Source organism: Pelophylax lessonae (assembly GCF_965119305.1).
Source record: "Pelophylax lessonae genome assembly, chromosome: 9".
Taxonomy (NCBI): Eukaryota; Metazoa; Chordata; class Amphibia; order Anura; family Ranidae; genus Pelophylax; species Pelophylax lessonae.
The window spans coordinates 242,548,045-242,571,277 of NC_138776.1; the positions used below are offsets into that span (position 1 = coordinate 242,548,045).

The 23,233-nt window shown below is 45.0% G+C and overlaps 1 protein-coding gene across 1 annotated transcript in view; it reads left to right on the forward strand.

Moving 5' to 3' along the window:
• Positions 1 to 23,233, forward strand: part of LOC309563350 (membrane-spanning 4-domains subfamily A member 4A-like) — a gene marked incomplete at both ends in the record, with an annotated part of 45,434 nt that overhangs the window by 16,714 nt on the left and 5,487 nt on the right. Inside the window, one exon of the mRNA XM_082267744.1 lies at positions 8,507 to 8,638. Coding sequence (XP_082123870.1) covers positions 8,507 to 8,638 — 132 coding nt within the window. The remainder of the gene's footprint in view (positions 1 to 8,506; positions 8,639 to 23,233) is intronic.

Genomic DNA, 23,233 nt, shown 5'->3' on the forward strand with positions numbered 1-23,233 from the left:
TTAGCGGGAGAGCCACATTGCGGCGGACAGATCGGGGCACTAACTGACATTTTGACACTTTTTGGGGACCAGTGACATTAATACAGTAATCAGTGCTAAATATTACGCACTGTTACTGTATAAATGATACTGGCAGGGAAGGGGTTAACACTGGGGGCGATCAAAGGGGTTAATGTGTGCCTAAATATGCTTACTGACTGTGTGGGGGATGGGTTCTGTGACAAGCACAGAGAGATCGGGGTTTTAGTTAGCTGAAACTTCTTATTTCTCCCTGCCTGTCTGACAGAAGACTCGCCTGCTTTGTTTACATAAGCAGGCGGGTCTTCTGTCAGTTTATCTGACGATCGCGGGAGGCCGGCGGCAATTGCCGCCGCTCCTCCCACAGCCCGCCTCCCGCTGTGTCTAAGCGCACTGCTGAGACCTCGTGCACGAAATCACGTATTACTACGTGATTTTGCGCAGCCAGGCCACCCTGCCGCAGTAATACTATGGTGGGCGGTCGGCAAGAGGTTAAAAATGCATTAAATGATTTTGTGATGAATGCATAGAGGAGTGTTTATATTCATTTTTTTTTTTTTACATTGTGTCTAATTTGGGAGATTTCTCTTTACTTACTAAATGAGAGGAAATCTCCCCAAAGTGAAATGCCCTCTTAGACAGCTGTCACCGGAACAAGTGTCCCCATTAGAAGATTTCCAATGTATTCCTCTTATAGTTATATAGAAGAAATTGGCTGCACTCCACCGCAAACTTGTGATCAAGCACGCTGTATCGTGTGAAACACGTCTATCTATCCTGTTGTTCCTGTTGATGCTCGACATGAATGAAGTAAAATCCTTTATTCATATAAGTTTTGCGGTGGAGTACGGCCAATTTCTTCTATATACAGTATCTCACAAAACTGAGTACACCCCTCACATTTTTGTAAATATTTTATATCTTTTCATGTGACAACACTGAAGAAATGACACTTTGCTACAATGTAAAGTAGTGAGTGTACAGCTTATATAACAGTGTCAATATGTTGTCCCCTCAAAATAACTCAACACACAGCCATTCACGTCTAAACCGCTGGCAACAAAAGTGAGTACACCCCTAAGTGAAAATGTCCAAATTGGGCCCAATATCCATTTTCCCTCCGTGTTGTCATGTGATTTGTTAGTGTTACAAGGTCTCAGGTGTGAATGGGGAGCAGGTGTGTTAAATTTGGTGTTATCGCTCTCACTCTCTCATACTGGTCACTGGAAGTTCAACATGGCACTTCATGGCAAGAACTCTATGAGGAGCTGAAAAAAATATTTTTTGCTCTACATAAAGATGGCCTAGGCTACCAGAAAATTGCTAAGACCCTTAAACTGAGCTGCAGCATGGTGGCCAAGACCATACTGCGGTTCCACTTAGGACAGGCCTTGCCATGGTCGACCAAAGAAGTTGAGTGCACATGCTCAGCATAATATCCAGAGGTTGTCTTTGGGAAATAGACATATGAGTGCTTCCAGCACTGCTGCAGAGGTTGAAGGGGTGGGGATCAGCTGGTTAGTGATCAGACCATATGCCGCACACTGCATCAAATTGGCCTGGATGGCTGTCATCCCAGAAGGAGGCCTCTTCTAAAGATGATGCACAAGAAAGCCCGCTTTCTTGTTTTCTGAAGACAAGCAGACTAAGGACATGGATCACTGGAACCATGTCCTATGGTCTGATGAGACCAAATTACCCTTTTTGGTTCAGGTGGTGTCAAGCGTGTGTGGCGGCAACCAAGTGAGGAGTACAAAGACAACTATGTCTTGCCTACAGTCAAGCATGGTGGTAGGAGTGTCATGGCCTGGGGCTGCATGAGTGCTGCCTGCACTGGGGAGCTATAGTTCATTAAGGGAACCATGAATGCCAACATGTACTGTGACATACTGAAGCACAGCATGATCTTCTCCCTTCAGAGACTGGGCCGCAATGAAGTATTCCAACATGATAATGACCCCAAACACACCTCCAAGACGACCACTGCCTTGCTAAAGAAGCTGAGGATAAAGGTTATGGACTGGCCAAGCATGTCTCCAGACCTAAACCCTATTGAGCATCTGTGGGACATCCTTAAATGGAAGGTGGAGGAGCACACAATCTCTAATATCCACCAGCTCTGTGATGTCATCATGGAGGAGTGGAAGAGGACTCCAGTGGCAACCTGTGAAGCTCTGGTAAACTCCATGCCCAAGGGGGTTAAGGCAGTGCTGGAAAATGATGGTGACCACACAAAATATTGACACTTTGGGTTTAATTTAGACATTTTCACTTAGGGATGTACTCATGTTTGTTGCCAGCGGTTTAGACATTAATGGCTGTGTGTTGAGTTACTTTAAGGGGACAACAAATTTACACTGTTATACAAGCTGTACACTCACTACTTTACATTGTAGCAAAGTGTAATTTTTTCAGTGTTGTCACATGAAAAGGTATAATAAAATATTTACAAAAATGTGAGGGGTGTACTCACTTTTGTGAGATACTGTATCTGCATACTACAGTGGCGAGCTGGGGCCAGCACCCATGCTGGACTGTTGATTGTTCTTTCACCTGGGTGGTGTATATTCAGTCTGGTTCCTGTTCTAGTGACCACTTTAGGTTTACCGTCATGTTCAATCCCGGGGACAGTGGTGAATCTCCCTAAATCGAATACAGGTGGTAATAAAATCTTCGAAGGGGTTCTAACTAAAAAAATAAAAATAAATAAAAATAAAAATCACTTTAGAATAGAGATGTAAAATTGCTAGAGTTTTTGAAGCAATAGGGAAAACAAGTTTCTTTCCCTGTTTTTTTCTGGAAAAAATTGACATTTTGGAAAAATGTAAAAAAAATATTCAGTGTGGAGTAGTTTTACAAATTGAAAATCATTGTGTTACAATGGGAACGTGAAATACAGTGTACATAAAAGTAATATGTATATAGGGGAGGGTGAGGTAGATGGCGCTGCCTCTGATAAGTGTGGTATATGTCTCAGAGTAAAGGGTGGCAATCTCAAGGGTGTGTAATGAGAAACAAAATATACAAAATATACATCAATATATCAATACAAGTATAGATTCAAAAATTGTGTGTACACATTGCACTTTATATTTATATTTTATTCCCAATGGGTGTGTTTGGCAAAGAAGGTGCCAGTGGACAAAATGATGAACCCTCAAAGGGATCTAGAAAGTGAAAAGTTGGTACATAAATATGTCCAAAATAAAGTGCAAGGTGCAAAAGAATATAAAATTAATAAGGTGCAAAGTGAACTACAAGTGAATATATTGGCGAATAGGGATGATCGAACGGTTCGGGTCGACCATCGGTTCGACCCGAACATTGGCTGTTTGAGGTTCGGCCGAATTCCGAACTTTTTGCTGAAAAAGTTCGGAATTCGGCAACCAGAGCCGACCAAAATGCAATGGGACAGGAAATGGGCTTTAAAAGCCCATGATTGGACCAGAACCATCAGTAAAAGCCAATTGAGGGGGCAAGAGAATGCTAGGAATGTGACTAGGGGGTCCAGAGGCCAATCATTAGTATATACGCCCCCCAGTATATAAGATAGCCCCGCAAAATTCCTAGCATTGTAATACAGGGACATGGAAGAGAGTGGAAGCAGTTCTGTTACTTCTGCTTCAAAAGTGTCATTTAGCAATTATTAGTGTGAGGAAAGGGATATCTAGTGTAGTTAGGGTGCTATTTTCCACTTTAGTAAGAATCAAAAATCTTTCTGTAGGGAAAGTGTTAAGTGCCAGGGTGACCGTAGTGTAGTGTAGGGTGAACTGACTCTGACTGCTATGGCAGGGTGACCAAACCCTTCCATGTCAGGGTGACCGCAATAAAGAAAAGATTGTTTCTCTTAGGTCACTTATAGAACAGCGATATGGCTTCTCGCCTGTCAGCCTGCTTTTTGCTGCAGGCGTTTATAGGGCTTTTTTGAGGACATGTTTGGAGTCAGGCAAAACATCTGAACTTGTGTATAGGGGTATATATACACACACACATGTATATATATATATATATATATATATATATACACATACAGTATATAGGTGTGAAAGTAGCTTGCGCTAATGAAATAATTAACACCCATATGGCTCCGCTCCTATCACACCTATATATGTGTAAGTGTATAAATACATATAAGTATGTGTGTATATATACCCCTATACAGAAGTTCAGATGTTTTGCCTGCCTCCAAAGACCCCAAAAAAATGCCCAAAAAAATGCCTGCGCCAAAAAAAAAAAAACGCCCAGGTGTGTTATTGCAGGCTTTTTTTTTTGGGCATTTTTTGGGGGTCTTTGGAGATAGGCATGACATCTGAACTTCTGTATAGGGGTGTATATACACACCTACACATATATAGGTGTGAAAGTAGCAGAACCCTATGCTTGCGCTAATTAAATAATTAACAGGCATATGGCTCCACTCCTATCACATCTATATATGTGTAAGTGTATAAATACATATAAGTATGTGTGTATATATACCCCTATACAGAATTTCAGATGTTATGCCTGCCTCTAAAGACGCCAAAAAAATTCCCAAAAAAACGCTAGCGCCAAAAAAAAAACGCCCAGGTGTGTTGTTGCAGGCATTTTTTTGGGGTCTTTGGAGGCAGGCATAACATCTGAACTTGTGTATAGGTGTATATATACACACATACTTATATGTATTTATACACTTACACATATATAGGTGTGATAGGAGAGAAGCCATATGGGTGTTAATTTTTCCTTAGCGCAAGCATAGGTTTCTGCTCCTTTCACACCTATATATGTGTATGTATATATACATACATGTGTGTGTATATATACCCCTACACATAAGTTCTGATGTCATGCCTGACTCCAAACATGTCCTCAAAAAAGCCCAATAAAACGCCTGCAACAAAAAGTCGGGAGTAAAAATAGCGGAGCCATATCCCTGTTCTATATTAATTCTAATACAAACAAACTTTTTTTTCTGGTTCTGGACATGCTACAGAGCTGAAACTTCACAGGTACAGTTTTTAGACCCACCAGACACTAAATCAAAAGAAATCTCATTTTTTTTTTTCAATAATTTTTTCAATAATTCGCTCTCTATCAAAAATGAAAATTTTTAAGAACTTTTTTTTGTGTGATTAATAGTCTCTGGGGCATGACCCAGAACCCTAGGCACTTTTTAGGGGCATTTATTGGGTTTTAGGGCTTCAAAATTGTGTTTTTTGATTACCGAAGTTCGGGTCCCATTGATTTCAATGGGGTTCTGAAATCCAGGCCGAACTTAGGGGGATGGGCTTATGGAATCCACACAAGGACCTGTGTTTCAAAACAGGAGGAACACAAGAGCCCTGTCTTGATTGCTGACAGAACAACGATCTGGTGTGTTTACAATGGCAGACCACCATTCTGTCTTTCCGGGGAGTGATAGCGGGTGCCCGCCCGCCCCCAACTTTTGACGTATGGGTACGGAGATTCGTGTAGCCGAGACAGCCTGCTGCAGTATATCTGCGGTGGGCAGTCAGCAAGTGGTTAATGAGGACCTCCTACGTATATGTTTTTCAATGTTTTGTGATGCAAACCCCATTTCTTGTTCTTATGTGGGGGGGGGGGGCTACTTTTTAACATGTGGTTTAAATATACCATTGAGTATGAATAATACAATTTTAAAAGTAATTAATTAGTAAGCTTAAAATCGACCCTCACCATCCCACTAAATAGAGGAACCCTATTTGCAGATACTATTTGGGATGATGGCAATGACACCTTCGGTTGTGTGAACTCCCCTTTTTGACACAGTACACTGAGCTTGCATATGAATGGCTGTGCAAGGGAGGGGGTGTCAGGACAAGTCTGATCATTGGAGGAGAGCACTGAAAGACAACAACAAAAAAGAAGGGCGCACCAACCTCGTGCATTACTACTAAAAAAGGTTTATTAATCTAAAGACGAAATACGTTATACTCACAAACGAGTGATGATATGTCACATATAGCACATAAAAGACAATGGAACCGGTCGTCTCCAAGGTGACCAGGGAACGCCTGTACTGGGTGACGTGCTGGTGTCAGCAACTATATGGCTGGGCTGATGCGTTTCAAGGTTCAGTAGTCAGTAGCACTCTTTGGCTCTGAGGAAGAGGGTCCTCCCTCGAAATGCATCAGCCCAGCCATATAGTTACATAGTAGCTGAGGTTGAATAAAGACAATAGTCCATCCAGTTCAACCTGTGTAGGTGTGTGTGGCCATAATCATTTCTCATACCCAGGGAATTTTTTCAGGGGGAACGTGGGGGAACGCAGTTCCGGCACCTCCAGCACTGAATGTATGTAATGGCAAGGGGTGCTGGGGTGGGGTGTAATGGAAGGTCCACTGATGCTGGCTCCTGGGGAATTTATTGTTGCTGGAGAGGATTCAGTTTTATGTGGTGGCCTATTGTTGCTGGTGGGGACAATTGTTGTTGCAAGGGATCCACTGCTGAGGCAGGGGACTATTGGTCTATAGCATATAGAGTCTATTGATGCTGGCTGCTGGGAGATCTGTTCTTGCTGCTGGGGGCCAATTGTTGCTGGAGTGATATTTTGTTGCAGTGGTCCAAAGTTGCTGGGGAGGTCTATTATTGCTGGGAGAATATATTGTTGTTGGGGGTGTATATTGTTGCTGACCGCAGGGGATCTATATTTCTGCTTTTCTTGTTATCATTACCAAATTCCATACAAATTATTTAGCACGACATAATGATACTTGGCTTTGTATTCTCTAAATGAGGCAGTGCTGGGAGGTTGGTAGGGGGTGGTACTAAGGGACGGTGCTCGGAGGTGGGTAGTGGGTGGAACCAAGGGACGGTGCTCGGAGGTGGGTAGGGGGCGGAGACAAGAAGTGACTCAGAAGGGGGGAGTTCCTGCACCTATTCTCTGAGAAAAAAGCCCTGCTCATACCCCTGAATGTTTTGATCCTTGAGATGTACGTCCAAGAGTCTTTTAAAAGTAGCCATACTCCCCGCAGTTACTTCCATTTGTGGTAGAGAATTCCACAGTCTTGTAGCCCTTACTGTAAAGAACCCCCTGCGTAGCCTGAGGCTAAAACACTTCTCCTCTAATCGCATTGTATGCCCTCGAGTCCTCATGCAATCCTTGTGACTGAATAGCTTTTTTTCTATGCTGAGATCACCATTGAGGTATTTGTAAATTGCTATCATGTCCCCCCTCAGGCGTCTCTTCTCCAGGGAGAATAAATCAAGCGCTTTAAGGTCCTCCAAACCCCTAATCAGTCCAGTTGCCCTTCTCTGGACTCTCTCCAGCTCCAACACATCCTTTCTGAGGACTGGCGACCAGAACTGGACAGAATACTCCAGATGCGGTCGGACCAGTGTTTTATAAAGTTGTAGGGTTATAGTTTTATATAGTTGCTGACACCAGCACGTCATCCAGTACAGGGGTTCCCTGGTCACCATTGTCTTTTATGTGCTATATCATCACTCGTTTGTGAGTATAATGTATGTCGTCTTTGGATTAATAAACCTATTTTAGTGGTAACGCTCGAGGTCGGTGCGCCCTTCTTTTTTTGTTGTTGTCTTTCAGTACATTTTGGATACCCCTGGTCCTGAGGGGGCAGCAATACCTTGAGTGGTGCATATAAGATCCTTTATCCTTCATTACATACCACCCGAGTGCAGGAGATTTTTTTGTTTGGTCTCTACATTGGAGGAGAGCAGGCTGTGTTCCCAGCATAGCTATAGGACTGACCGCAGTGTGCTCTCCTGATTAGTGTGGTCAGTTTTTAATAGGAAAGCAGAGGGACTGGCTGGAACACCAGGGATTCCACACAAAGGAAGCAATACAAAGAGAACAGGAGACTTTGCTGTACCATGTACTTGTATGAGAGACACATATCAGTAATATGAAATGTTGGGGTAACAAACGCTTTAATCATTTATCCTGGGAAGACCTCCAAACATGACGACATTTGAGCAGCCCTAGAAATTGGTGTCCTTACTGTTTATAAACAGAGACAAGGAGGCTAAATTACTAAAGGATTTGAAAATGTTCACACAATAAATTGTGCGTGAATACTCACTTTAATTAACCAATCATGGGCAGATGAAATCAATTATCCAATCACATGCAGATGAAATAGGTAAACAAGGACTTTCTTGTCACATGATTGGAAAATAAAAGTGAAACTTTTCATTTTATTGTGTGAATATTCTCAAATCCTTTAGTATATCAGCCTCATCGTTTCTTAGTGTATGCGGAGAAGTGGAATACTCTAGAGCCAGGTTCCATACTGTCTGATGGACCTGATGCTGCTGCCTCTACAATGCAGATCAACAAAATGCAGCACATACAAGATAGTAAAAAGGATTTTATGGTTCTTCCGAGATTATGCATTGTCTATTTTCATCTGGTATTATAATGATATAATTAGAAGATGACAGCGTGTATTCTGCCAAAAACAAAATACATGAGTAATAAGATGAGCTTTTAAGAAAAGTGTCTTTATGTTTTTTCTTACAGATACAAGGCTCCCTGGGTTTAAGCATTGTAATATCCATTTTCTCAGTTGTTGGACTGATACTGAACATTGTGGATTTCTTTGTTTATTATAATTGCTATGATTATTATTATTATGATTGTAATGGTTTACTTGTAAGTATCTCATCGTATCTATCTGTCTGTCTAATCTGTCTGTCTAATTTGTCTGTCTGTCTTGTCTCTCTTGTCTGGCTGTCTCTCTTGTCTGTCTAATATGTCTGTCTTGTTTGTCTGTCTGTCTAATCTGTCTGTCTAAAGCCCCGTACACACGTACCGATTGTCGGCCGAAAATATTCGGCCGCCGAACGATCGGCCGATTTTCGGCTTGTTAGTATGATGCTTCCGACAGCCGACAGCGCACTTTCGGCCGAACAGAATCTGTCGTGCAAGCATTAAAATTTTTGTTGGCCAACACCAGAACGGCCGATTGTTCACCAGTCAGTACAGAATTCGGCCGACAGCAGATTTGCAAGACTGGGCATGCTCAGAAAAGAAAAAAGACCAGGAAAGTGAACCATCACATGACATCACTTCTGCAGTCGGCTGTTGTTGGACGACAAAATTCGTGTGCAGTCTTTTGCAGTTTTCAACAGACACGACAGCCCTGGACAAAAGACGGCCGATCGTTCGGCCGACGATCGGTACGTGTGTACGGGGCTTAATCTGTCTGTCTGTCTGTCTATCTTGTCTGTCCAATCTGTCTGTCTTGTCTGTCTAATTTGTCTGTCTATCTTGTCTGTCTGTCTGTCTAATCTGTATGTCTAATTTGGCTGTCTGTCTAATCTGTCTGTCTGTCTAACCTGTCTGTCTAATCTGTCTGTCTGTCTTGTCTGTCTAATTTGTCTGTCTAATTTGTATGTCTGTCTAATCTGTCTGTCTAATCTGTCTGTCTGTCTAATATGTCTGTCTAATCTGTCTGTCTAATCTGTCTGCCTGTCTAATTTGTCTGTCTTGTCTCTCTTGTCTGTCTGTCTGTCTAATCTGTCTGTCTGTCTAATCTGTCTGCCTGTCTAATTTGTCTGTCTTGTCTCTCTTGTCTGTCTGTCTGTCTGTCTAATCTGTCTGTCGAATCTGTCTAATCTCTCTGTCTTGTTTGTCTAATCTGTATTGTCGGTCTGTCTGTCATGTCTGTCTAATCTGTCTGTCTAGTCTAGATTAGACAGACAAGACAGACAGATTAGACTGTCTGTCTTGTCTGTCTGTCTTGTCTGTCTAATATGTCTGTCTAATCTGTCTGTCTTGTCTGTCTAATCTAGACTAGACTAGACAGACAGATTAGACAGACATGACAGACAGACAGACAATACAGATTAGACAAACAAGACAGAGAGATTAGACAGACAAGACAGACAGATTCGACAGACAAAACAGACAGATTTGACAGACAAGACAGACAAGAGAGACAAGACAGACAAATTAGACAGGCAGACAGATTAGACAGACAGATTAGACAGACAGATTAGACAGAAAGACACATTAGACAGATAGACATACAGATTAGACAGACAGACAAGACAGACAGACAAATTAGACAGACAGACAAGATAGACAGACAAATTAGACAGGCAGACAGATTAGACAGACATGTTAGACAGACAGACAGATTAGACAGACATATTAGACAGACAGACAGCCAAATTAGACAGACAGACATACAGAAGTAGACAGACAGACAAGACAGACAGATTAGACAGTCTTTCGGTCTGTCCGTCCAAAATACTTTACTTAAAGAGGAAGTAAACCCTCCTCGGGAAGTTGTACCTATAGGTGATCCTATGATAAGGCTTACCTATAGGTACTGTAAATATCTCCTAAACATGTACGGTTTAGGAGATATTTACCTTTAATGCAGCCAGTGACGTCACTGGCGCATGCGCTCTGAAGGAACGGCTGATCGTGCTGTTCCTTCAGAGTCCCGTGCCGTGACCGTCGGCTCCCGTGCGCGTGCGCGGGAGTGACGTCCCCGCGGCTCCGGCCAATCAGATGGCCGGATGCCGCGATCCCAGAAGACGGGCGACTGAACATGTCGCCCGTCATACAGGTGAGTGAGCGGCACGGCGGGGGTTCGTTCTAAGGTAAGTATTTCATAATGAGCTAGTATGCGATGCATACTAGCTCATTATGCGTTTCTCTTGCAGGTTGTAAAAAAAAAAAAAAAAAAATTTAAACGAGTGTACAACCTCTTTAAAGCTGGCAATGGTTCAATATAATACTTCCAGTTTTACCAACCATAACACATTTTGGCATTAATATTCGAAGGACAAGTTCAGGTATTTTATAAAGATTCCCCAGCCCAGGCCTTCCGCCAGGAACGTATCATGAAATCAGAGGGCCCATGTGTAAATTCAAAAGTGGGCCCTAGGTGTTGCAAAAAGTAAAAATGTGCTGCGCATTTGGGCGTGGTGAAAATTATGCAAAATATTCGGCTTGGCTTAAAGGAGGTGTGATTAAATAGAGTCTGAGATGACTTACATAGTGCAGAATGCACTAATGTTAAATAAGGAATGCACAGTGCAGAGTGCAAGGCAGTGGGTGATTAAAGATGTCCCGGGCTGGTATTTGAGTATTTTTTTATATATATATATATATATATATATATATATATATATATATATATATATATATATATATATATATATATATATCTATTGTCCCCAAAAAGCCCTTTTTAGGGCTGGTATTTGAGTAATTTTTTTTTTTATATATATATATCTATATCTCTATTGTGCAGTTGCCTGCCCGCTGTGTGTGAGAGGCCACAGACCCACCTCAGACTGTACTGTGTGCACACCACACTCATTTCGGGTGGCACAGGCACAGTACCTTGCAGTTTAAAAAATATTTTTTTTCCTCTGTCCTAATTGCATTGAGTGTCAGGTCCACAGAGTGTACTGTGCCCACTGCAGTGCCCACCACTGATATATACGGTGGCACAGCAGCTTGCAAATTAAAAATATATATATTTTTTATAATTGTTGTTGCCTGGCCTGCCAGTGACTGTCAGGTCCACAGAGTGTACTGTGCCCACTGCAGTGCCCACCACTGATATATACGGTGGCACAGCAGCTTGCAAATTAAAAAAAATATATATTTTTTTTAATTACAGTTGCCTGGCCTGCCAGTGACTGTCAGGTCCACAGAGTGTACTGTGCCCACCACTGATATATACGGTGGCACAGCAGCTTGCACGCATAGTACCACAAATCTAAAAAAAAATGACAGGCAGAGGCAGGACACCCCGCAGGGGCCGTCGTGGTCGTGGTGCTGTGATTTTCTTTGGCCCTAGAATAATGCCCAGTGTTCAGAAGCCACATACCCTGAACTCAAAAAATTCTGAGGACATAGTTGAGTGGCTTACACAGGGCACCCAATCTTCTACAGCTTCCGCTCGGAACCTTAATGCACCATCCTCCTCCAGCTCAGCTTCGGGCACCTCTCAATTTACCACTCGCCCGCCCGCCGCCACCACCCCCAACACTAGCACCACAGCCGCATTACTTGATCTGTCAGAGGAGTTTACACATCAGTTGGAAGAAATAAGTGATGCGCAACCATTAGTGCCAGAGGATGTAGATAATGGGGATATGTCTCAGTCAGGCAGCATTATACACATGGATGTACATTGCGATGATGATGTTGTACCTGGTGCCTTTGCTGAGTTGTCAAGTGAAGCGGCTGATGATGACGATGTGTCCGTGGATGTCACCTGGGTGCCTGCTCGAAGAGCAGAAGAAGAGGGGGAAAGTTCAGATGGGGAGACAGAGAGGAGGAGGAGACGAGTTGGAAGCAGGGGGAGGTCATCGCAAGGAGCTAGTGGCACAGTCAGACAGCATGTATCGGCACCCGGGGTCAGCCAGACAGCACGCCAATCAACGCAAGCTGTTGCCACCACCAGAATGCCGTCATTGCAAAGCTCAGCAGTGTGGCATTTTTTTTGTGTGTCTGCCTCTGATAGCAGCGATGCCATTTGCAACCTGTGCCAAAAGAAACTGAGTCGTGGGAAGTCCAACACCCACCTAGGTACAACTGCTTTGCGAAGGCACATGATCTCACATCACAAACGCCTATGGGATCAACACATGAGTAAAAGCAGCACACAAACTCAAAGCCACCATCCTCCTCCTGGTCCAGCATCTTCAGCTACGTCAACCACAGCTGTCCTCCTTTTCCCCTATCAACAACCCGCCAGTGCCTCTCAACTTCAGCAGTTCCTGCTCATCTGCCCACAGTCAGGTGTCTGTAAGATTGGCTTCTTACGCTCAAACATTTCCTTGACAGAGTCACCCCCTTGCCCGGCGTCTGACAGCTGGCTTGTCTGAACTCTTAGCCCGCCAGCTTTTACCATACAAGCTGGTGGAGTCTGAGGCCTTCAAAAAATTTGTGGCTATTGGGACACCGCAGTGGAAGGTACCCGGCCGAAATTTTTTTTCACAAAAGGCAATCCCCAACCTGTACTCTATTGTGGAAAAGGAAGTCATGTCATGTCTGGCACACAGTGTTGGGGCAAGGGTCCATCTGACCACTGATAGCTGGTCTGCAAAGCACGGTCAGGGCAGGTATATCACTTACACTGCGCATTGGGTAAACCTGCTGGCCGCTGCCAAGCATGGAATGCATGGCTCTGCAGAGGAGATGGTGACACCGCCACGACTTGCAGGCAGGCCTGCTGCCACCTCCTCTACTCCTCCTACTCCATCCCCTTTGCTAACCTCCTCGGCTGAGTCCTCTTCTGCTGTTGCGTCTTGCTCCACACCAACTGCACCCCCCCAGCTCCCCAGGGGCTATTCCACATGCCAGATACGACAGTGTCACGCTGTCTTGGGGTTGACTTACCTGAAAGCAGAGAGTCACACCGGACCAGCACTACTGTCCGCCCTGAACGCACAGGTGGATCAGTGGCTGACCCCGCACCAACTGGAGATCGGCAAAGTGGTGTGTGACAACGGAAGCAATTTGTTGGCAGCATTGAATTTGGCAAGTTGACACATGTGCCGTGCATGGCACATGTGTTGAATCTGATTGTACAACGCTTTGTGCATAAGTACCCAGGCTTACAGGACGTCCTCAAGCAGGCCAGGAAGGTGTGTGGCCATTTCAGGCATTCCTACACGGCCATGGCGCACTTTTCAGATATTCAGCAGCGAAACAACATGCCAGTGAGTCGCATGATTTGCGACAGCCCGACACGTTGGAATTCAACACTCCTGATGTTCGACCGCCTGCTCCAACAAGAAAAAGCGGTCAACGAGTATTTGTATGACCGGGGTGCTAGGACAGCCTCTGCGGAGCTGGGTATTTTTTTTCCATGTTACTGGACGCTCATGCGCAATGCCTGTAGGCTCATGCGTCCTTTTGAGGAGGTGACAAACCTAGTCAGTCGCACCGAAGGCACAATCAGCAACATCATCCCATATGTTTTCTTCCTGGAGCGTGCCCTGCGAAGAGTGCTTGATCAGGCCGTAGATGAGCGTGAAGAGGAAGAGGAAGAGTTGTGGTCACCATCACCACCAGAAACAGCCTTACCATCGCTTGCTGGACCTGCAGCAACGCTGGAAGAGGAGTCTGAGGAAGAGGAGTCAGAGGAGGAATGTGGCTTTGAGGAGGAGGAACACCAACCACAGCAGGCGTCCCAGGGTGCTCGTTGTCACCTATCTGGTACCCGTGGTGTTGTACGTGGCTGGGGGGAAGAACACACCTTCAATGACATCAGTGAGGACGAGGAATTGGACATGAGTAGCTCGGCATCCAACCTTGTGCAAATGGGGTCTTTCATGCTGTCATGCCTGTTGAGGGACCCTCGTATAAAAAGGCTGAAGGAGAACGACCTGTACTGGGTGGCCACGCTACTAGACCCCCGGTATAGGCAGAAAGTGTCTGATATGTTACCGAATTACCGGTAGTCGCAAAGGATGCAGCAGCTACAAAATAAGTTGAAAAGTATGCTTTGCTTTACACAGCGTATAAGGGTGATGTCACAGCACAACGGGAATCCAACAGGGGAAGAGGTGAAAGTAATCCTCCTCCTACCACAACCACGCTGGCAAGGACAGGACGCTTTAGAGACTTTAGAGAGTTGTTGATGGAGGACATGCAGAGCTTTTTAAGTCCTACGCATCGCCACAGCCCTTCGGGGTCCACCCTCAGAGAATGACTCGACCGACAGGTAGCAGACTACCTTGCCTTAACTGCAGATATCGACACTCTGAGGAGCGATGAACCCCTTGACTACTGGGTGTGCAGGCTTGACCTGTGGCCTGAGCTATCCCAATTTGCGATAGAACTTCTGGCCTGCCCTGCTTCAAGTGTCCTGTCAGAAAGGACCTTCAGCGCAGCAGGAGGTATTGTCACTGAGAAGAGAAGTCGCCTAGGTCAAAAAAGTCTAGATTACCTCACCTTTATTAAGATGAATGAGGCGTGGATCCCGAAGGGACTGACAGTGGGGGATGCATTTTACTAAAAAAGGCCTGATGAGATGCCTTGGGCTAAAAATGGTCCACACGCTGCTGTATTTAATCTCTGCATGCCGGATGACTTACGTGACTTCTCCGCCACCAACTACGGTTCAAGCTGCAATGTTTTAGTGAACTTTCTGCCTAGAAAGCCTCAATTTTTCCAGCCGCTGCTGCAGCAGCGGCTGCAACAATACCTACTTTTTCAGGCATGTGTACATACCTAATTTTTCTGGCCTCTGGTGCTACACTTTGGCTGCAAAAAACAAAACACAAAAAAAGGCACATACATGTGTCAATTCCCCTTCGTGATCGTTACCTTGTTGTGGTGAAGGGGCTTGCGTATCACAATGAAGCGATCACCTCTAGGAGTGTGTTGGCAATGTTGGCACACCCCAGATGATAAGGTCGTTGCTTCATTGTGAACAGACGAAAAGCGATCCACTTTTTTTGGATAATTTTTCATAGAAAAAACATTAATTTTCTTTATGATCATCTTGGGTGATCATTAAAGCCTACTAGGCCAACAATGGGCCCACACTGCAGAATCATTGTTTTCTGGGTCACTTAATTGTCACTGAACTACCTCAGCAAGACCATAGGCTTTGAAAAACCGCCATCGCCTGCAATCTCCCAAACGTGCGCATGAGCACAGTCATCACTACAGCAAGATTGACGAATAGAGGAATAAAATTTATGTCATGAGTGTGTCAACTATTGACAACTCTTTGCGGTTGTCTAAAATCTATTCAATACACGTCCCCTGATAGGGGACGTAACAGGGATTAAACTGATAAGAATAGTACCACTTAACACACCACTCATATAGAATGGCACAGTACAGTGAACGGCGCATGCGCAGTGCCCAAAATTGGAAGTAAGAGGACAGACCAACCATCTTTTTCCATCTCCCGGTTCCTAAAATCTATTCCGTACACCGGCCCCTGATAGGGGACGTAACGTAACAGGGATTAAACTGATAAGAACAGATTTTTTTAATTAAAAAAAAAGAGGACAGCCTCTGCGGAGCTGGGTATTTTTTGGCCGTGTTACTGAATGCTCATGCACAATGGCTGTAGGCTCATGTGTCCTTTTGCGGAGGTGACAAACCTGGTCAGTCAAACCCAAGGCAACATCATCGACCTCATCCCATATGCGTTTTTTCTGGAGCGTGCCCTGCGAAGAGTGCTGGATCAGGCCGTAGATGAGCATGAAGAGGAAGAGTTGTGGTCCCCATCACCACCAGAATCAGCCTTGTCATTGTCGATTGCTGCACCTGTGGCAACGCAGAGAGAGGAGTCTGAAGAAGAGAAGTCAGAGGAGGAAGGTGGCTTTGAGGAGGTGGAAGACCAACCACAGCAGGCGTCCCAGGGGTCTTGTTGTCACCCTTTGGGGACCCTTGGTGTTGTACGTGGCTGGGTGGAGGAAGCGACCTTCAATGACGTCAGTGAGGACAAGGAACGGGACATGGCTAGCTTGGTATCCAACCTTGTGCAAATGGAGAGTTTGCGATTGTGCAAATGGACTGATTGACTGAGTGACTGTTAAACGGGGAGTTTGGTCTGTCAGAGTTTGGTCTGTCACTGTGAAGCGGGCGTAACCCTTACCCTACCTGATTGATACAACATCATACCTGATCGTATACACACACTGGATGTTTTACAGCACGTTATTCCAAACAATTTAGGAATGTTAGGTGATTTATGCCCTTTATGGATTAAAACCCGACTCTGCGTCAACTACGTAATTTTCCATGGGAGTTTTGCCATGGATCCCCCTCCGGCATGCCACAGTCCAGGTGTTAGTCCCCTTGAAGCAACTTTTCCATCACTATTGTGGCCAGAAAGAGTCCCTGTGGGTTTTAAAATTCGCCTGCCTATTGAAGTCTATGGCGGTTTGCCGGTTCGCGAACGGCAAATTTTAGGTTCGCGACAGCACTATGGGTGATATGTACAGGAGAGGAGTGCCGAGTGTATGGTGGGGGGTAGTATGTGCAAGGAGTGGAGTGCGGAGTGTATAGAGGTTGGATGGTATGTGCAAGGAGAGGAATGTGGAGTATATGGCGGTGGGCAGTATGTGCAGGAGAGGAGTATTTGGCGGTGGGTAGTATGTGCAGGAGAAGAGTGTGGAGTATATGGCGGTGGGTAGTACATGCAGGGGAGGAGTGCGGAGTGTACAGAGGTGGGTGGTTTGCACAAGGAGAGGAATGTGGAGCATATGGTGGGGGGTAGTACGTGCAGGAGAAGAGTGTGGAGTATATGGCAGTGGGTAGTACATGCAGGAGAGGAATGCGGAGTGTATAGAGGTGGGTGGTATGTGCAAGGAGAAGAATGTAGAGTATATGTCGGTGGGTAGTATGTGCAGGAGAAGAGTCTGGAGTATATGGCGGTGGGTAGTACATGCAGGAGAGGAGTGCCGAGTGTATAGAGGTGGGTGGTATGTGCAGGAGAAGAGTGTGGAGTATATGGCGGTGGGTAGTACATGCAGGCGAGGAGTGCGGAGTGTATAGAGGTGGGTGGTATGTGCAAGGAGAGGAATGTGGAGCATATGGCGGTGGGTAGCATGTGCAGGAGAAGAGTGTGGAGTATATGGCAGTGGGTAGTACATGCAGGAGAGGAGTGCGGAGTATATAGAGGTTGGTGGTATGTGCAAGGAGAGGAATGTGGAGCATATGGTGGTGGGTGGTATGTGCAGGAGAAGAGTGTGAAATATATGGTGGTGGGTAGTACATGCAGGAGAGGAGTATTTGGCGGTGGGTAGTATGTGCAGGAGAAGAGTGTGGAGTATATGGCGGTGGGTAGTACATGCAGGGGAGGAGTGTGGAGTGTACAGAGGTGGGTAGTATGTGCAGGAGAAGAGTGTGGAGTATATGGGGATGGGTAGTATGTGCAGGAGAAGAGTGTGAAATATATGGTGGTGGGTAGTACATGCAGGAGAGGAGTATTTGGCGGTGGGTAATATGTGCAGGAGAAGAGTGTGGAGTGTGTTTTTTCACAGTGCATCGGGTGGAGGTAGCGGGTGGGGGGGTTCGCTGTGTTTTTTATTTATACATTTTTTTACAAGAACTTCAGGATAGTGACCTCCAACAAAAATCCTTTAGCAATCTTCTTCAGGCCATCAGCCGAGCACCTGCTGAGGCTCAGGCTGCAATGTCTTCTCTCAATAGTTATCTCCCAAGGCCAGTAGCCCCAGGAGATCTGGAACCCTCCCTGTAGAACAAACAATCCTTTGGGAAGGCCTCCCAAATATTTATCACCTCCCAAGGCCAGTAGCCTCAGGAGATCTGGAATCCTCCCTGTAGAACAAAGAACCCTCTGGGAAGGTCTCCCAAATATTTATCACCTCCCAAGGCCAGTAGCCTCAGGAGATCTGGAATTCTCCCTGTAAAACAAAGAACCCTCTGGGAAGGCCTCCCAAATATTTATCACCTCCCAAGGCCAGTAGCCCCAGGAGATCTGGAACCCTCCCTGTAGAACAAAGAACCCTCTGGGAAGGCCTCCCAAATATTTATCACCTCCCAAGGCCAGTAACCCCAGGAGATTGTGAACCCTTCCTGTAGAACAAAGAACCCTCTGGGAAGGCCTCCCAAATATTTATCACCTCCCAAGGCCAGTAGCCCCAGGAGATCTGGAACCCTCCTTGTAGAACAAAGAACCTTCTGGGAAGGCCTCCCAAATATTTATCACCTCCCAAGGCCAGTAGCCCCAGGAGATCTGGAACCCTCCCTGTAGAACAAAGAACCCTTTGGGAAGGACTCCCAAATATTTATCATCTCCCAAGGCCAGTAGCCTCAGGAGATCTGGAATCCTCCCTGTAGAACAAAGAACCCTCTGGGAAGGCCTCCCAAATATTTATCACCTCCCAAGGCCAGTAGCCCCAGGAGATCTGGAACCCTCCCTGTAGAACAAAGAACCCTTTGGGAAGGACTCCCAAATATTTATCATCTCCCAAGGCCAGTAGCCCCAGGAGATCCGGAACCCTCCCTGTAGAACAAAGAAAACTCTGGGAAGGCCTCCCAAATATTTATCACCTCCCAAGGCCAGTAGCCCCAGGAGATCTGGAACCCTCCCTGTAGAACAAAGAACCCTCTGGGAAGGCCTCCCAAATATTTATCACCTCCCAAGGCCAGTAACCCCAGGAGATCGTGAACCCTTCCTGTAGAACAAAGAACCATCTGGGAAGGCCTCCCAAATATTTATCACCTCCCAAGGCCAGTAGCCCCAGGAGATCTGGAACCCTCCCTGTAGAACAAAGAACCTTCTGGGAAGGCCTCCCAAATATTTATCACCTCCCAAGGCCAGTAGCCTCAGGAGATCTGGAATCCTCCCTGTAGAACAAAGAACCCTCTGGGAAGGCCTCCCAAATATTTATCACCTCCCAAGGCCAGTAGCCCCAGGAGATCTGGAACCCTCCCTGTAGAACAAAGAAGCCTTTGGGAAGGACTCCCAAATATTTATCATCTCCCAAGGCCAGTAGCCTCAGGAGATCTGGAATCCTCCCTGTAGAACAAAGAACCCTCTGGGAAGGCCTCCCAAATATTTATCACCTCCCAAGGCCAGTAGCCCCAGGAGATCTGGAACCCTCCCTGTAGAACAAAGAACCCTTTGGGAAGGACTCCCAAATATTTATCACCTCCCAAGGCCAGTAGCCTCAGGAGATCTGGAATCCTCCCTGTAGAACAAAGAACCCTCTGGGAAGGCCTCCCAAATATTTATCACCTGCCAAGGCCAGTAGCCCCAGGAGATCTGGAACCCTCCCTGTAGAACAAAGAACCCTTTGGGAAGGACTCCCAAATATTTATCATCTCCCAAGGCCAGTAGCCTCAGGAGATCTGGAATCCTCCCTGTAGAACAAAGAACCCTGTTGGAAGGCCTCCCAAATATTTATCACCTCCCAAGGCCAGTAGCCCCAGGAGATCCGGAACCCTCCCTTTAGAACAAAGAAAACTCTGGGAAGGCCTCCCAAATATTTATCACCTCCCAAGGCCAGTAGCCCCAGGAGATCCGGAACCCTCCCTGTAGAACAAAGAACCCTCTGGGAAGGCCTCCCAAATATTTATCACCTCCCAAGGCCAGTAGCCCCAGGAGATCTGGAACCCTCCCTGTAGAACAAAGAACCCTTTGGGAAGGACTCCCAAATATTTATCATCTCCCAAGGCCAGTAGCCTCAGGAGATCTGGAATCCTCCCTGTAGAACAAAGAACCCTGTGGGAAGGCCTCCCAAATATTTATCATCTCCCAAGGCCAGTAGCCTCAGGAGATCTGGAATCCTCCCTGTAGAACAAAGAACCCTCTGGGAAGGCCTCCCAAATATTTATCACCTCCCAAGGCCAGTAGCCCCAGGAGATCTGGAACCCTCCCTGTAGAACAAAGAACCCTTTGGGAAGGACTCCCAAATATTTATCACCTCCCAAGGCCAGTAGCCTCAGGAGATCTGGAATCCTCCCTGTAGAACAAAGAACCCTCTGGGAAGGCCTCCCAAATATTTATCACCTCCCAAGGCCAGTAGCCCCAGGAGATCTGGAACCCTCCCTGTAGAACAAAGAACCCTCTGGGAAGGCCTCCCAAATATTTATCACCTCCCAAGGCCAGTAGCCCCAGGAGATCTGGAACCCTCCCTGTAGAACAAAGAACCCTTTGGGAAGGCTTCCCAAATATTTATCACCTTACTCAGTTACCAACTGGGTGCCCCCTCCCAGGGATTGGCCAAAGTCCGATAAGAATTTATTACTGAGTGTTTGACCCTCCCTGTCCTATATTCTGGAAGCTCCCTGTTGCTGCCAGCCAACTCGCAGGTAAAAAAATGAAGGTCCAGCACACATGACTGATCCTGACAGTAAAACGAGCTGAATGACAGCTTTTATCAGCTATACAAGAGAAGGGAAAAGGGATAGCAGTGATATATTTGCCCAGATATGGCCAGTGGTGTCATTGCTACCCCTGCCCCTTTGCTTATGTGGTGGGGATTTTCAGTGGCCTCAGCTGTTCCTTGGGAAGCTGCAGGTGCAAGCGCCCATTGCTTCCTTAAGAACCAATGACAAAATCAAAAAGGGGAAAAAGATGTTGAGAGAAAACCTGGAAAAAATCCTAGAAGAGGATTTTCCAAAAGGAACGGGATAGAAGGGATGTTTGAGATGCCTTATATTTGAAGAAAGTGTGAAGCAAAAGATGTATATAAAAAAAATGAAAAAACTTTATTACATAGTTACAAAAAACAAACAGTCTTTTTAGGACTTGCATGTGCAACTAGTTATAAAAACCACACTAGTTTCTAAAAACCTTCAATGCATCATCAGACATGGACATATAAAGATGGGTACCACACAGCATATGGATAATGGAGTAGCGAGGTGTCGGACCCCGAAATTCCAATGCGTTTCAACTTTAAAAAAATCTTCTTCAGGGGGTTTATTGGTCCGCAGTTCTTTTAACAAGCATCTGTATATACAGTACATAGAGCAAATCAGTCATTTATATCATACAAACAGTATATCTGCAGTCCCAATACAAGTAAATGCACAACATACATGAATGTGTGGTCCACCCACATCTATAGCGTAGATCTATCAGTAATATACTGTAGGATTATATAATGCAAAAAAGCCTGGGAGCATACCTGGGAGCCACAAGGACAGAGGCGAAAAAAGACCAAAGTGAACCTGGCAAGAAGGGAAAAGAGGAAGGAAGACACAGCAAGAGAAAAGCCATATGAAAAAATCTCACTGACAAAAAAAGAAAAATGTATAAAAAGTGTGTAAAATAAAAATGAAGAAAAAACATAAAAGTACATATGAAAAATCTATAAAAAATGAAAAAAAAAATTAAAAATGATAAAAAAATATATTGATCGAAGATCAGTTTCAATAAGAAAAAATATATATATTAAGAAAAAATAAGCAAAAACATGAAAAAATTATATATATAATAAATAATAATACAAAATATATATGTATAAATGGGTAAAAAAGTTTACCTGTATTTTGTTTTTATATATTATTTGGTCAGGACCTAGTGACAAAAAATCAGCAGGACCCTCATAAGGATGGAGAATTTGTCAGTCCTCAAATGTTGTATATATATATATATAGACCACATACAGGTCCTGGCAAAAAAAAAAAAAACAGAAGAAGAAAAAAAAAAGGAATACAATAAGACACGTGGCCACTCACTAAAACTAGAGGAAAGGCAGTTTAACCTTAAAATACATAAGGGGTTCTTCACTGTAAGAGCAGTAAGGATGTGGAATTCTCTTCCACAAGCAGTCGTATCAGCAGGGAGCATTGATAGTTTCAAAAAACTGTTAGATGGGCACCTTAAAGACCACAACATACAGGGGTATACAATGTACGGCTAACAACAAACACACACACACACACACACACACACACACACATCATAGGTTGAACTGAATGGACTGATGTCTTTTTTCAACCTCACTAACTATGTAACTATGTAAGAAAAAGGAAGAAAAAGGAAAAGGGAAAAAAATGTTGCTGTACCTTCTTAATAAGGAGTTCTCTAGGTGTTCAGTTGGATAAATGACTCTATTGGCGCTTTTCCACTGCATGGAACTGAACGGTTCGGCTCGCTTTTGTGCTTTTCCACTGCTGGTACCGCATGGTATAGTGTAGGAATGGTTCGGTACGGTACGGCGTCGCTTTTCCACTGCATGGAACCGAACGGTACAGCTCTGAAAAACAGTACCTACTCGATTGTGGTTCCAACAGGTACCATAACCGGTACCATATCCCACAATCATTTGCATGCAGTCACTACTAGCCACTGATTGGTCAGAGAATCCCACCCACCCCGTTGTTATCCCACCCACTTAACTTTAGTACTACTTTAGTGGAAAAGCAAACCATACCGTACTGTACCGAACCGTTCCAACACCGTACCATGCGGTACCAGAAGTGGAAAAGCAAACCTGGCCAAGCAGGGCCGAGTAGAGCCGAGCCGGTACTTGCAGTGGAAAAGTGCCAATATGTTTACTTCAACTGTCCAATATAGAAACATTACAAATACCGCTTCTACATATGATGCTTGACTCCCGCTGATCATAGGGCTGAATGGGGAAAGTCACATCATCACTACTGTTAACCATTGTAGCACCAGAAGTTCAGAGTCAGGAAGAGGACAGGCATCCTTGTAGCACCAGAAGTTCAGAGTCAGGAAGAGGACAGGCATCCTTGTAGCACCAGAAGTTCAGAGTCAGTAAAAGGACAGGCATCCTTGTAGCACCAGAAGTTCAGAGTCAGGAA